The 13,395-nt window shown below is 43.0% G+C and overlaps 1 protein-coding gene across 1 annotated transcript; it reads right to left on the bottom strand.

Moving 5' to 3' along the window:
• Window positions 1-3,958: 3,958 nt before the first annotated feature.
• NHLRC1 (NHL repeat containing E3 ubiquitin protein ligase 1) lies at window positions 3,959-5,367 on the bottom strand. The gene has a single exon (XM_057699765.1). It carries the CDS (start codon window positions 5,313-5,315, stop codon window positions 4,128-4,130), a length of 1,188 nt encoding a protein of 395 aa, XP_057555748.1. The 5' UTR covers window positions 5,316-5,367; the 3' UTR covers window positions 3,959-4,127.
• Between the last annotated feature and the right edge of the window lie 8,028 nt (window positions 5,368-13,395).

The following is a 13,395-nucleotide window of genomic DNA, read 5'->3' on the forward strand; positions in this document are numbered from 1 at the left end:
AATGAGCACACAGGAAACATACAGTGAATAAATGCTTGCAAAAAAAAAAAAATCAAAGAAATTTAAAAGTTATTTTTTAATTAATAAACTTTCTGTTCCGGTATGGCTGAGTAAGCTCCAGCTGGCCTGTCTTTCTACAGAAAACAACTGCAAACTCTGGACACACGCACACCGCCCCCCGCAAGAAATCTCCTAGGCCACTAGATTTCACTGGTGAACTCTATCAAACATTTAAGCAGAAATAACATCAATGTCACACAAATTCTTTCAGGAAATAAAGGAGGATGAAATATTTCCCAACTTGTTTTATGAGGCCAGCACAACCCTAATGCTAAAACCTGATGAAGACATTAGCAAAAAAAACAAAAAACAAACAAAAAAACCCCAAAAAACAAAAACCGAAACCCGTGAACTGATAAATTTCATCCACGATCAGAATGCATTTGGATATCCTCACATGCCTGTCTTGTACAGATAGTGCTTCTAGCAAATTTAGCAAATTCACATAAATTATTTCTTACTGACTTGTCAGAGAAGAAAAATTACTAATTTTAAGATTTATATTTTAGTGTCCACCAGACGGGCCTGTACAATTTTGTAGAAATTAACTCCAAAATGTAATGGAATTGGCCTCCTGTATCACCAATTTCAGTCTGTCCAGATTTATCCATCAGTGGTTTAAAAATGGAAATAGATTATATACAGCATAGGGAACTATACTCAATATTTTGTAATAATCTATAAGGGAAAATAATCTAAAAAAGGATGTATGCATAACTGAATCACTTTGTTGTACACCTGAAACTAACACAACAGTGTAAATCAACTATATTTCAATTAAAAAAACACCAGGCAACCCCCCTCCCCTGCCACCTCCCCCCCCCCAAAAAAAAGAATCTAATTGGATCTCCTTGCCTCTTTTTGAAAAACCTGTTCATCCCAGGCCAATTTGTAGGCCACTTTCCGGGTCTCATTAATACATTTGGTGGGACGTTGATGGACAGGCTGTTCTTCAGTTGAGTGCTGCTAATCCAATCAGCTACTGCCGGCGGGGGTCAGGTAGTTGGAAATACTGTGGCTGAGGCTGCCTCCTCAGCACCCTGTGGAGGTGGGGGGTTTCCTTAGAAGGGCTGCAGGCACAGCAGACACCACAGTAGCTGTGGTGAGTCCTGGCAGCCTCCCCATCATATTTTCTACACATTCTTCAAGAAAACAGTTCATCTCCTTACTAATCACGGCACATCACCACAGTGGTCACTGTTAGCGGAGCTCTGGCCACCAGTCTACATGTCTTCTTTCTGTGGCAGGTGTAGGATGATTAAATCACTACCATCAGTGGTTCTTCCTCATTTTTCTGAGGCATAAGGAATACTGCTTCTTCCTCAAAAGGCACATAATTCACTTTTAATGAGGTCTGCACCCCACTTACCAGGTAAAGTTGAGACAAGGCACAAGCAAAATGGTGATATTTTGGGTTCTGGGATCCAGAGTGAGTCTTGCTAGAGTGAAGATTCATGACTCTGAACCAACGTCCTTAGCAAATGCCAAGGAAAAAGACTGAGAAAATCATGTCCAGGTGGCAAGTCCAGGGGGCGAAACAAGGGCAAAAACAGGAGACAATCTAAGGTTCAGGTATCGAGCAAAACTAGAACAGATGGAACGTGATGTAAGGGCTGCTGAGTGGCCCTTTGCTTGCTTTTATGGACTTACCACGTGGCGCGGGGTGGGTAGCACTGGCCTAAAATGCATGTGATTGAGGGGGGCATTCAGGAAAAGCCTGTTCCTTCTCCTTCTCCATTTAGCCCTGGTTAAGTTTTTTTGTCTCCGATCTCTGAGGAGTCATTCCAACTCTCCTCCATCACCTTGGAACCTTTTCCTTCCTGCTGTGATTACTTCCTCCTGCCTATCTCAGACTCTCCAGTTCCTCCAATCACCCGGAGTTCAGTTGGGCATGGCTTGAGCCCTTTTACCAGCTTGCCTGAAAGAACACAGCCCAGAAAGTGAGTTTAGCATCTGCCTTTCGGGTTACTGAACCTGTTCCCTCAGGATGTGTGTGCTTGGGGATCAAGAACAGCAAGCTTGGTGTCCTCCCCAGGGAAACCCTGCTCCTGCATCCCGCTCTTCCTGGACAGAGCTGTTTTCTCTGTGCTGCACCGCCTGCCCACCCACTCCTAAGCCTGATCATCTACCAAGTAGAGGTAGCCATTAGCAAGATCACATGTTATCACCTCTCTGATTCACTCCCACGTCATCTTAGGAACTCACACATCATTCTTCCGGTTGGGTCATCCACATGGTAACAAGTGATATCTCCACATGTGCTGCAGATTCCACACACCTGGCCTGAAAAAAAACACACGCACAGCTCTATAGGCAAACATGATGCCACTGATAATTCCAAATAGAAGCTCCCTTAATTGGCTCAACTCACCCTGAGACCATTAAAATGTCATCATTCCCAAGGAAAATATTTTTAAGCTGAATTCACAGTTGCCCTACTCAAAAATGACCAAGTCTGAACCCACATCTGCACCTGAGACAACTTTTCTTGTTATACAACTCAGAACACTTGACATGACTGACCTAAGGGTGATTTCTAAGGGTGGGGTGAGTGTGTGTGGGGGGGTTGTTCCCAGAATCCCTATTTGGGATGTATTTACAGATGGTATTCGGTCCAGGGTGCCTGAAATCTTATTAGTGCGACATGATGGGAGCACTGAAGCAAAATGGGCTTCCGTGGAGTGGCATGGGAGCCGAGCTCTCTCTTTGAGCTCCAAAGGACAAACCAGAATCTTATTCATAATTTTGAGGCTGTTTCTAGAATGTATATTAGATCTATTAAAATGCTTTGTAAAATAGAATCCGATTGTTGATAAAGCCTCAGCTATTACCTAAAGCAAACTCTCACCTTTCAAAACCAACATTTCCTCCCTGAGTAAAAAGTTTTGCTGCAGCTTCTTTGGTGCTGGTTATTTGGAACTATTGCAATAGCCCTCAACTCTGAGATGTTTACACTAGCTAAACACACACAGCTTACAAAGAACCGGCCTCTTCACCTGAAATTTCCACCTATTCACTTAATCAATTGCAACATTAAAGCAGGTGTTATCTTGGTCAAGGCTATACTTCAACCCAAGATGTGTTTGAGTGTTTACCAGTGGGCTAAATGCTGACTTGGGATCAAGGGAATTGTTTACTGAGTACCCAGTGTTGCAACACACGGGACAGACTTCAATTGGACAGAGATAAACCCCATGACAAAAGTGCTTCAGGTTACCACTGATCATAAAAAGGTAGGTAAAATCATTTCAGCCATGAACTGGTTGTAGTGACATCTCTTTATTAACATGAACAGAAATAGCATCCATCCCTCTAACACGAGTACAGGTATAGAGTGTTCCATAGGGATTTAGAACTTATGTCAACACCAAGCCTTTCTCAACCAACCAAGTAATATTTTCTGAGTGCCTACAGCGGAGGAGATATAGGTACTAAGAGATGTGTTGACCTTTGAATAAGCAATTTCAATTGTTTTTCTTATTCAAGTCACTCAGGACCCACAGCAACTTCCTCTAAGGAATTCCAAGTTGAACTACACTGACATCCACCACAAAATCCTTTTTCTCTTGAACTCTACAAAGTCTTTCTCTGTGCATCTAACTAAATAGCTATTTCTAAATAGAGTACACATACCAACAATATACACTCACAGATATTTTTCCACATCTATTATCTCATTTAACAGCAAGGGGTTTTGGAGTCAGAATTGAGTTCTAATTGCGACTGTCTTAGTAAGTAAATGTGACCTGGGGTAAATCACTTAAGCTCTCTGGGTCTCAGTTTTCTCATCTGTAAAATGGGATTCATAATAGAAATTACCATGGGTATTGTCAGGATTAAAGGAGCTAATATTCGCAAGTTTCTTAGCACAGGAAGTACATAATCCATAAATGGCAGGTTTAATTATTATTCTTTAATAATTGCCCCAACCTTTGTAAGGCCACCACGCAGTTATAATTATCTCTGTTGAACAGGGGAGACTGAGTAATTTATCCAGGGTTCAACAATTCAACAGCGGCAGCTCCAGGGCTTCTGATGCCAGGCCCCAGGACCCCCACCACACCCCATCACCCCCAGTCAACCTTATAGACTTTTATAGAATGAGCTGCACTGTCCAGCACAAGAAGAGAATTCTCCTTGGTGAAGGTCAGTGCCACAGGATGGGAAAGGCCATGGGTGATGATGGGCTTCAGTACTGGAAACTCCTCAGGTTTTCCCAAGCATAGGACAGCCTGACTAGAGGTATCCGCAACGATCACGTTCCCCTGGTGATCAAAGGTCACAGCGGACACGGTTATTTTGGAGGGGAAGAAGAGGCTCAGTCCAAAGGCATCCACCTGGCCGATAAGCTGCATGCTCGCACTGAACACCTTCACTGTGCCGCTGCAGGCCCCGGTCCCCACAGCCACCGGGTGCTCTAGGACCGCAATGGCCCCGGTGAGCCAGGACACTGCCACCCCTCGGGGATGGGACAGGTGAGCTTGCAACCGTTCAGTTCTCCGGAGGACCCCTTCCGGAAAGTCGACTTCCAGCAGGTGCAGGGACCCCGCCTCCGCATCAGTTACCAGGACCCCATTCTGAGGGGTGGTCTCCACACCCCAAGGCAAGGAGAACTGGCCTCCAATGACAAGCTTGATCTGGCCAAAAAAGTCAAACACTTTGATGGAGCGGTCGCCGGCGTCGGTGACAACCACGTGGCAGTCGTTGGTGACGGTGACGTCAAGCGGGTACCTAATGTCCTGAGCAGCATCTCCCTTCTCTCCAAACCGATGCACGCATCCTCCCCCGGAGTCAAAGATCTTGACCCGCCTCCTGCCGTCGTGCACGACCACGACCCGCCCCGTCTTGGGACACAGTGCCAGCCCGGTGGGGTTGACCAGGGTCCCCCAGCCGCCGAAGGCGTGGTGGCAGGTGAGGACCCCGGGGGCGGAGGGGGCGACGCGGGGGGCGGCAGGGGCCGGGCGCAGCGAGGAGCCCAGGAGCTCCAGGAGGTGCAGCACCGGCAGGCAGTCGCTGGTGTCGCAGCCACGGCCGGCCCGCCGGCAGAAGGGGCACTCGAGGGCCAGCGTCCGCGGGTGCGCCAGGGCGGCCACGCAGGCCAGGCAGACCACGTGGCCGCAGGGTAGGTTGCGCGGACGCCGCTGCTGCCGGTGGCCGAACCGCTCGAAGCACACCTTGCACTCGAGCAGGCTGGTCTCGGCCTCGCGCACCAGCTCGCGCAGCGCCTGCCCGCTCCCGGAGGCCTCGGCGCCCATCGCGCGGCCCGGGGCGGTCCCAGCTCGTGGCCCAGTCCGCCGGGCCGGACGCTCGCTGCCCCCGCGCCGCCGAGGGTCACGGTCAAGGGGCGGGGCGCTGGGCCTGACGTCGCCCGCCCGAGACCTGCTGCCCCCTGGTGGGCGCGGGCGGCACTGCACCCTGAGAGCCCGACCGCGGACACTGACCAGCTGTAGCCGCGGCGCGCGGTCAGACCTGTGATCTTCACAGCGGTCACGGGTACACTTACCCTTGAGGAACCGCACATACTGAGGACAAGCGGGTTGCTCCCTGGCACCCAGCAAGGTGCCCTGCAGTTTCTCGTCGGCAGCGCTGGGGGCTGGGGCTGGCCAAGGCGTGAAACCTGGTCTCAGAAGCCACCACGCTTGTGACCTGCCAGGGAAAACAAAGACGCACAAGGAAATTAAAATCCCAGGGGGTAAGGCAGGTGCACGCACTTCTTTTGGGTCTCTCACTCTCCGGAGTAAAGGAGATGCTTCATGACTGCTTGCAAAATGAATTTATGTATGCACGAAGGAACGTTATAGGACGATATATGAAATCCAGATAGGATTTGTGAATTTGTGCCAGAGGCAGGGACCATGGCTGAGAATGTCTTCCGGAGAAATTAGTATGAAATAAGAAAGTTGTTAGTAATAAACTTACTCCATGCCTGCCTTCTTATAAGTGGTTTCCATAGGTTATCTTATGGAAACCACATGACAATTCTACAAGCTGTCTTATTTTCATCACCCCTTTTCTACCATAGACTTTGTAGAGGTTAAGTTTCTTGCCCAGGGTCGCATGGCTAGGAAGTGGTGAGGCTGGGATTTGAAGACATGCAGTCTGACTGCAGAGCCCACACTCTTAACTATCTCTGTCATTTTCAAACTTGATTGCACCTGGTAAATACCTGAGTCTCAACCTCCAAAGATTAATTTGTCCAGGCTGTGGTCTGGGCCGCCGGGATTTTTTAAAGCTCCCTGATCGCCTTATCATGTGCAGCCAAGTTTGAGAACCACTGTGATAGGACAGTCCCTCCCATGACAGCAGGTTCAATTCTTTCAACCTCAATCAATATGGAAAGCACAGAGAATCTACAATATGTTCAAAAATCTTCACATAGGAGCTAGCGCGATCTCTCTCGGGAATCACTGTGGTACTACAAGCAATCACTTTCAGAAGTCCTCCTTTTGACAACGTCTCACATGAACGTTGTCTTTGGCAAAACCACTTATCAGATCATTTCTCCTCATTTAGAGATAATTACCAATGATCATTCACCCTCTTATTGGCTACACTTGTGAGAAAACAGGGCATTTTTAATCCCATTAAATCCCCTGAGGAAGCTTTAATGTCAGACAAGAAAGAACATTTTCTTATCCAGTGTTACAAGATTCAAAGATTATCTGTGTATTGGAACACAGTAACCAACTTAATAGCATAATTTCAGACCACAATACGTTTTCATTCCAAATAGAAAGTACTTTCTGAAGTAATCCTTAAGTCAAGAAAAACATTCAGGAAATCTAAATTCCATCTAAAGATGGGATATTTTTAGAATTAGGGCTGTCTAATAGAAATATGAGAGCCATGAATAGAATATTAAATTTTCTAGTAGCCATATTTTTTTAAGCTCTTTATTGGAATATAATTGCTTTACACTCTTGCACCAGCTTTTGAGGTACACCAAAGTGAGTCAGCTGTATTTATACACACATCCCCATATCGCCTCCCTTCCAAGACTTCCTCCCACTCTCCCTGTCCTGGCCCTCTAAGGCATCACCCATCATCGAGTTGATCTCCCTTTGTTATGTAGCAACTTCCCACTAGCTATCTATTTTACAGTTAGTAGTGTATATATGTCTATGCTATTCTCTCACTTCATCCTAGTTTCCTCTTCGCCCCCCACCCCCAACACCGTGTCCTCCAGTCCATTCTCTGCATCTGCATCCTTATTCTTGCCCTGTCACCAGGTTCATCAGTACCTTTTTTTTTTTTTTTTTAGATTCCATATATATGAGTTAGCATACAGTATTTGTTTTTCTGGCTTACTTCGCTCTGTATGACAGACTCTAGGTCTATCCACCTCATTACATATAGCTCCATCTCATTCCCCTTAATGGCTGAGTAATATTCCATTATATATATATATATATATATATATATATATCTCACATCTTCTTTATCCATTCATTTGTTGATGGGCATTTAGGTTGCTTCCATGTCCTGGCTATTGTAAATAGTGATGCAATGAACATTATGGTACATTTTTCTTTTGGGATTATGGTTTTCTCTGGGCATATGCCCAGTAGTGGGATTACTGGATCATATGGTAGTTCTATTTGTAGTTTTTTAAGGAACCTCCAAACTGTTTTTCATAGTGGCTGTACCAACTTGCATTCCCACCAACAGTGCAGGAGAGTTCCCTTTTCTCCACACCCTCTCCAACATTTATTGTTTCTAGATGTTTTGATGATGGCCATTCTGACCGGTGTGAGGTGATACCTCATTGTGGCTTTGACTTGCATTTCTCTGATGATTAGTGATGTTGAGCATCTTTTCATGTGTTTGTTGGCCATCTGTATGTCTTCTTTGGAGAAATGTCTATTTAGGTCTTCTGCCCATTGTGGATTGGGTTATTTGCTTTTTTGGTATGAAGCTGCATGAGCTGCTTGTATATTTTGGAGATTACTCCTTTGTCCGTTGCTTTGTTGGCAAGTATTTTCTCCCATTGTGAGGGTTGCCTTCTTGTCTTGTTTATGGTTTCTTTCGCTGTGCAAAAGCTTTTAAGTTTCATTAGGTCCCATTTGTTTATTCTTGATCTTATTTCCATTACTCTAGGAAAATCCTAGGTGGGTCAAAAAGGATCTTGCTTTGATGTATGTCATAGAGTGTTCTGCCTATGTTTTCCTCTAGGAGTTTTATAGTGTCTGGCCTTACATGTAGGTCTTTAATCCATTTGGAGTTTATTTTTGTGTATGGTGTTAGGAAGTGTTCTAATTTCATTCTTTGACATGTTGCTGTCCAATTTTCCCAGCAACACTTATTGAAGAGGCTGTCTTTTTTCCATTGTATATTCTTGCCTCCTCTGTCAAAGATAAGTTGCCCATATGTGCTTGGGTTTACCTCTGAGTTCTCTATTCTGTTCCATTGATCTTCCTTTCTATTTTTGTGCCAGTACCATACTGTCTTGATCACTATGGCCTTGTAGTATAGTTTGAAGTCAGGAAGCCTAATTCCACCAACTCCATCTTTCCTTCTCAAGATTGCTTTGGCTATTTGGGGTCTTTTGTGTTTCCATAGAAATCATAGGATTTCTTGTTCTAGTTCTGTGAAAAATGCCATTGGTAATTTGATAGGGATTGCATTGAATCTGTAAATTGCTTTGGGTAGTACAGTCATTTTCACAGTGTTGATTCTTCCAATCCAAGAACATGATATGTCTCTCCATCTGTTTGTATCATCTTTGATTTCTTTCATCAGTGTCTTATAGTTTTCTGCATACAGGTCTTTTGCCTCCTTAGGCAGGTTCATTCCTAGGTATTTTATTCTTTTTGTTGCCATGGTAAATGGGAGAGGTTCCTTAATTTCTCTTTCTGCTCTTCCGTTGTTAGTGTATAGGAATGCTAGCGATTCCTGTGCATTAATTTTGTATCCTGCTACTTTACTAAATCTACTAGTGCTAGCAGTTTTCTCGTAGAGTCTTTCGGGTTTTCTATGCATAATATGTCATCTGCAAAGAGTGAAAATTTTACTTCTTCTTTTCCAATGTGGATTCCTTTTATTTCTTTTTCTTCTTGGATTGCTGTGGCTAAAACTTCCAAAACTATGTTGAATAATAATGGTGAGAGTGGGCATCCTTGTCTTGTTCCTGTTCTTAGAGGGAATGCTTTTAGTTTTTCACCATTTAGAATGATGTCAGCTTTTGGTTTCTCATATATGGCTTTTATTATGTTGAGGTAATTTCCTTCTATGCCCATTTTCTGGAGAGTTTTTATCATAAATGGATGTTGAATTTTGTCAAAAGCTTTTTCTGTGTCTATTGAGATGATCATATGGTTTTTATCCTTCAATTTGTTGATATGATGTATCACATTGATTGATTTGCATATACTGAAGAATCCTTGCATCCCAGGGATAAACCCCACTTGATCATGGTGCATGATCTTTCTAATGTGCTGTTGGATTCTGTTAGCTAGTATTTTGTTGAGGATTTTTGCATCTATATTCATCAGTGATATTGGCCTGTCATTTTCTTTTTTTGTGACATCTTTGCCAGGTTTTGGTATCAGGGTGATGGTGGCCTTGTAGAATGGGTTTGGGAGTGTTCCTCCTTCTGCTATATTTTGGAAGAGTTTGAGAAGGATAGATATTAGCTCTTCTCTAAATGTTTGATAGAATTTGCCTGTGAAGCTATCTGGCCCTGGACTTTTGTTTATTGGGAGATTTTTAATCACAGTCTCAATTTCCATGCTTGTGATTGGTCTGTTCATAGTTTCTATTTCTTCCTGGTTCAGTCTTGGAAGATTGTATTTTTCTAAGAATTTATCCATTTCTTCCAGGTTATCCAATTTATTGGCATATAGTTGCTTGTAGTAGTCTCTCATAATCCTTTGTATTTCTGAGGTGTCCGTTGTTACTTCTCCTTTTTCATTTCTAATTCTGTTGATTTGTGTCTTCTCCCTTTTTTTCCTGATAAGTTTGGCTAATGGTTTAACAATTATGTTAATCTTCTCAAAGAACCAGCTTTTAGTTTTATTTATTTTTGCTATTGCTTCCTTTCTTTTTTTTTCATTTATTTCTGCTCTGATCTTTATGATTTCTTTCCTTCTGCTCACTTTGGGGTTCTTTTGTTCTTCTTTCTCTAGTTGTTTTAGGTGTAAGGTTAGGTTGTTTTTTCGATATTTTTCTTGTTTCTTAAGGTAGGACTGTATTGCTATAAACTTCCCTCTTAGAACTGCTTTTGCTGCATCCCATAGGTTTTGGATTGTTGTGTTTTCATTGCCATTTGTTTCTAGATATTTTTTGATTTCCTCTTTGATTTCTTTAGTGATTCCTTGGTTGTTTAATAGCGTATTGTTTAGCCTCCATGTGTTTGTATTTTTTACAGTTTTTTTTTTTTCTGTAATTGATATCTAGTCTCATGGCATTGTGGTCAGAGCAGATGCTTGATATGATTTCAATTTTCTTGAATTTACTGAGGTTTGATTTGTGGCCCAAGATGTGATCTATCCTGGAAAATGTTCCGTGTGCACTTGAGAAGAAAGTGTATTCTGTAGTTTTTGGATGGAATGTCCTATAAATATCAATTAAGTCGAGATGGTCTAATGTGTCATTGAAAGCTTGTGTGTCCTTATTTATTTTCTGTTTGGATGATCTGTCCATTGATGTAAGTGGGGTGTTCAAGTCTCCTACTATTATTGTGTTACTGTCAATGTCCCCTTTTATGGCTGTTAGCATTTGCCTTATGTATTGAGGTACTCCTATGTTGGGTGCATAGATATTTACAATTGTGATATGTTTTTCTTGGATGGATCCCTTGATCATTATGTAGTGTCCTTCCTTGTCTCTTGTAATAGTTTTTACTTAAGTCTAATTTGTCTGATATGAGTGTTGCTACTCCAGCTTTCTTTTGACTTCCATTTTTATGGAATATCTTTTTCCATCCCTTTACTTTCAGTCTATATGTATCCCTTGGTCTGAAGTGGGTTTCTTGTAGGCAGCATATGTAAGGGTCTTGTTTTTGTATCCATTCAGCCAGTCTGTGTCTTTTGGTTGGAGCATTTAATCCATTTACATTTAAGGTAATTATTGACATGTATATTCCTATTACCATTTTCTTCATTGTTTTGGCTGTGTTTTTGTAGGTCTTTTTCTTGTTTTGTGTTACTACCTAGAGGAGTTCCTTTAGGAGTTGTTGTAAGGCTGGTTTAGTGGTGCTGAATTCTCTTAACTTTTGCTTGACTGTAAAGCTTTTGATTTCTCTGTTGAATCTGAATGAGATTCTTGCTGGGTAGAGTATTCTTGGCTGTAGGTTTCTCTCTTTCAGGACTTCCAGTATAACCTGCCATTTCCTTCTGGCCTGCAGAGTTTCTTCAGAAAGATCAGCTGTTATCCTTATGGGTTTTCTCTTATATGTTAATTGTTGCTTTTCTCTTGCTGCTTTTAATATTTTTTCTTTGTGTTTGATTTTCGTTAGATTAATATATGCCTCAGTGTATTTCTCCTTGGGTTTATTCCATATGGGACTCTCTGTGCTTCTTGGACTTGATTAATTATTTCCTTTCCCATGTTGGGAAAGTTTTCCACTACAACCTCTTGAAATATTTTCTCAGACCCTTTCTTTTTTTCTTTTTCTTCTGGGATGCCTATGATTTGAATGTTCGTGCTCTTAATGTTGTCACCAAGGTGTCTGAGACTGTCTTCCATTCTTTTTATTCTTTTTTCTCTTTCCTGCTCTGTGGCAGTTATTTTCCCCATTCTGTCTTCCAACTCACTTACTCATTCTTCTGCCTCAGTTATTCTGCACTTTATACCATCTAGAGTCTTTTTAATTTCGGTTATTTTTTTTGTCCATTACTGTTTGTTTGCTCTATAGTTCTTCTGAGTCCTTATTAACTGTTTCTTGTATTTTCCCTATTTTGTTATCGAGATTTTGGATCATCTTTACTATCATTACTCTGAATTCTTTTTCAGGCAATTTTCCTATTTCCTCTTCATTTATTTGGTCTTGTGGGTTTTTTTCCTGCTCCTTTGCCTGCATAGTGTTTCTTTGTTTTCTCATTTTGTCTAATTTATAGGATTTGCTGTCTCCTTTCCCTATGCTGCCTAGTAGTAATTCCTCTTGTTTCTGCCCTCTGCTCCCTGTGGTGGGGTTTGTCCAGTGTCTTGAGTAGGCTTCCTGGTGGAGGGGTCTGGAGTCAGCTTTCCAGTGTGTGGCTCTGTGTCTTTTCTCTCTGATGAGCAGGGCCATGTCAGGTGGTGTGTTTTAGGGTATCTGTGAGGTTAATATGGCTTTAGGTAGTCTGTGTGCTCATGGGTGGGTTTGTGTTCCTGTCTTGTTTGTAGTTTGGTGTGAGGTGTCCAGCACTGACAGTTGCAGACAGTCAGATGAAGCCGAGTCTTAGACTCTGATACAGGGCTCCGTGAGAGTTCTCTGCAGCTAATTTTCCCTGTATCTGAGGACTCCCTAGTGGTCTAGCATCCTGGATTCAGTGCTCCCTCCCCAGAGCCTCCTACTTGACTTCTGATGGAGTAGTCCAGACTTCAGAGGTTGCTTGTCTTTAGTAGCCATATTTTTAAAAGGAAAAAGAAACTAGTGAAATGAACTTAACTGCATATTTTATTGAATCCAAAATATCCCAAATGATATCCTTATGACATGTAATTACTGTAAAAATTGACATATTTTACACTCTGCTTTTTTCCAGTACTGAGTCCAGTGTGTATTTTAAACTCACAGCACATCCTAATTCAGTTCAGGAACCACATGCAGCTGGTGGTGAGATCCAGAGGAAGTCTGGGATTAATTGCCTTTCTCAAGTTGCTTCTCAGACAGAGTTCATTGATGCTTGATGTGCTTCTAACTTTGTGCTCCAACATTGTTTTAAAACAAATCCAAAGACCCCCAACTTATTGCTGACAGTTAGAGCTTCCACCCACCCCTCAGGGACGTCGTGCCAGCCTGAGTGTGATTCCCAGTAGAGAGGAGCTCTGCTTGCTGAGTGTCCTACCTTCTTCGTCTTGATCCTGTGCTGCCACCGTGCGGCAACCAGCAGTACTGCACCACGAGGCTGGCGGTGTTTAGAGAGGTCAACTAGAGAAATAAATCCACAAGACGTCCGACTTATTTAAGAATGTTCACAGTCATCGCTCTAGCACTTGGTGGTTAGACAGCACCATGGTTCTGGTGGCACATACGCAGACAATCCACCCTGTAAGTTTGTGGTGTTGATTGGGGAGTTAAGGCTTTCTCAGCGGCACCAAGCTTCAGGACCAAACACAGTTAGGTTTGGGTCTTTCACAAGTGCGCATCCCCACATTCTAGCTGGGCATTGTAAGCAATCGCTGTCTTTATTG

This window comes from Hippopotamus amphibius, chromosome 11 (genome assembly GCF_030028045.1).
Source record: "Hippopotamus amphibius kiboko isolate mHipAmp2 chromosome 11, mHipAmp2.hap2, whole genome shotgun sequence".
In the NCBI taxonomy this organism is placed as follows: Eukaryota; Metazoa; Chordata; class Mammalia; order Artiodactyla; family Hippopotamidae; genus Hippopotamus; species Hippopotamus amphibius.

Excerpts from the sequence above, each read along its gene's own strand:
- NHLRC1 (XM_057699765.1), bottom strand. The coding sequence starts at position 5,315 with ATGGGCGCCGAGGCCTCCGGGAGCGGGCAGGCGCTGCGCGAGCTGGTG.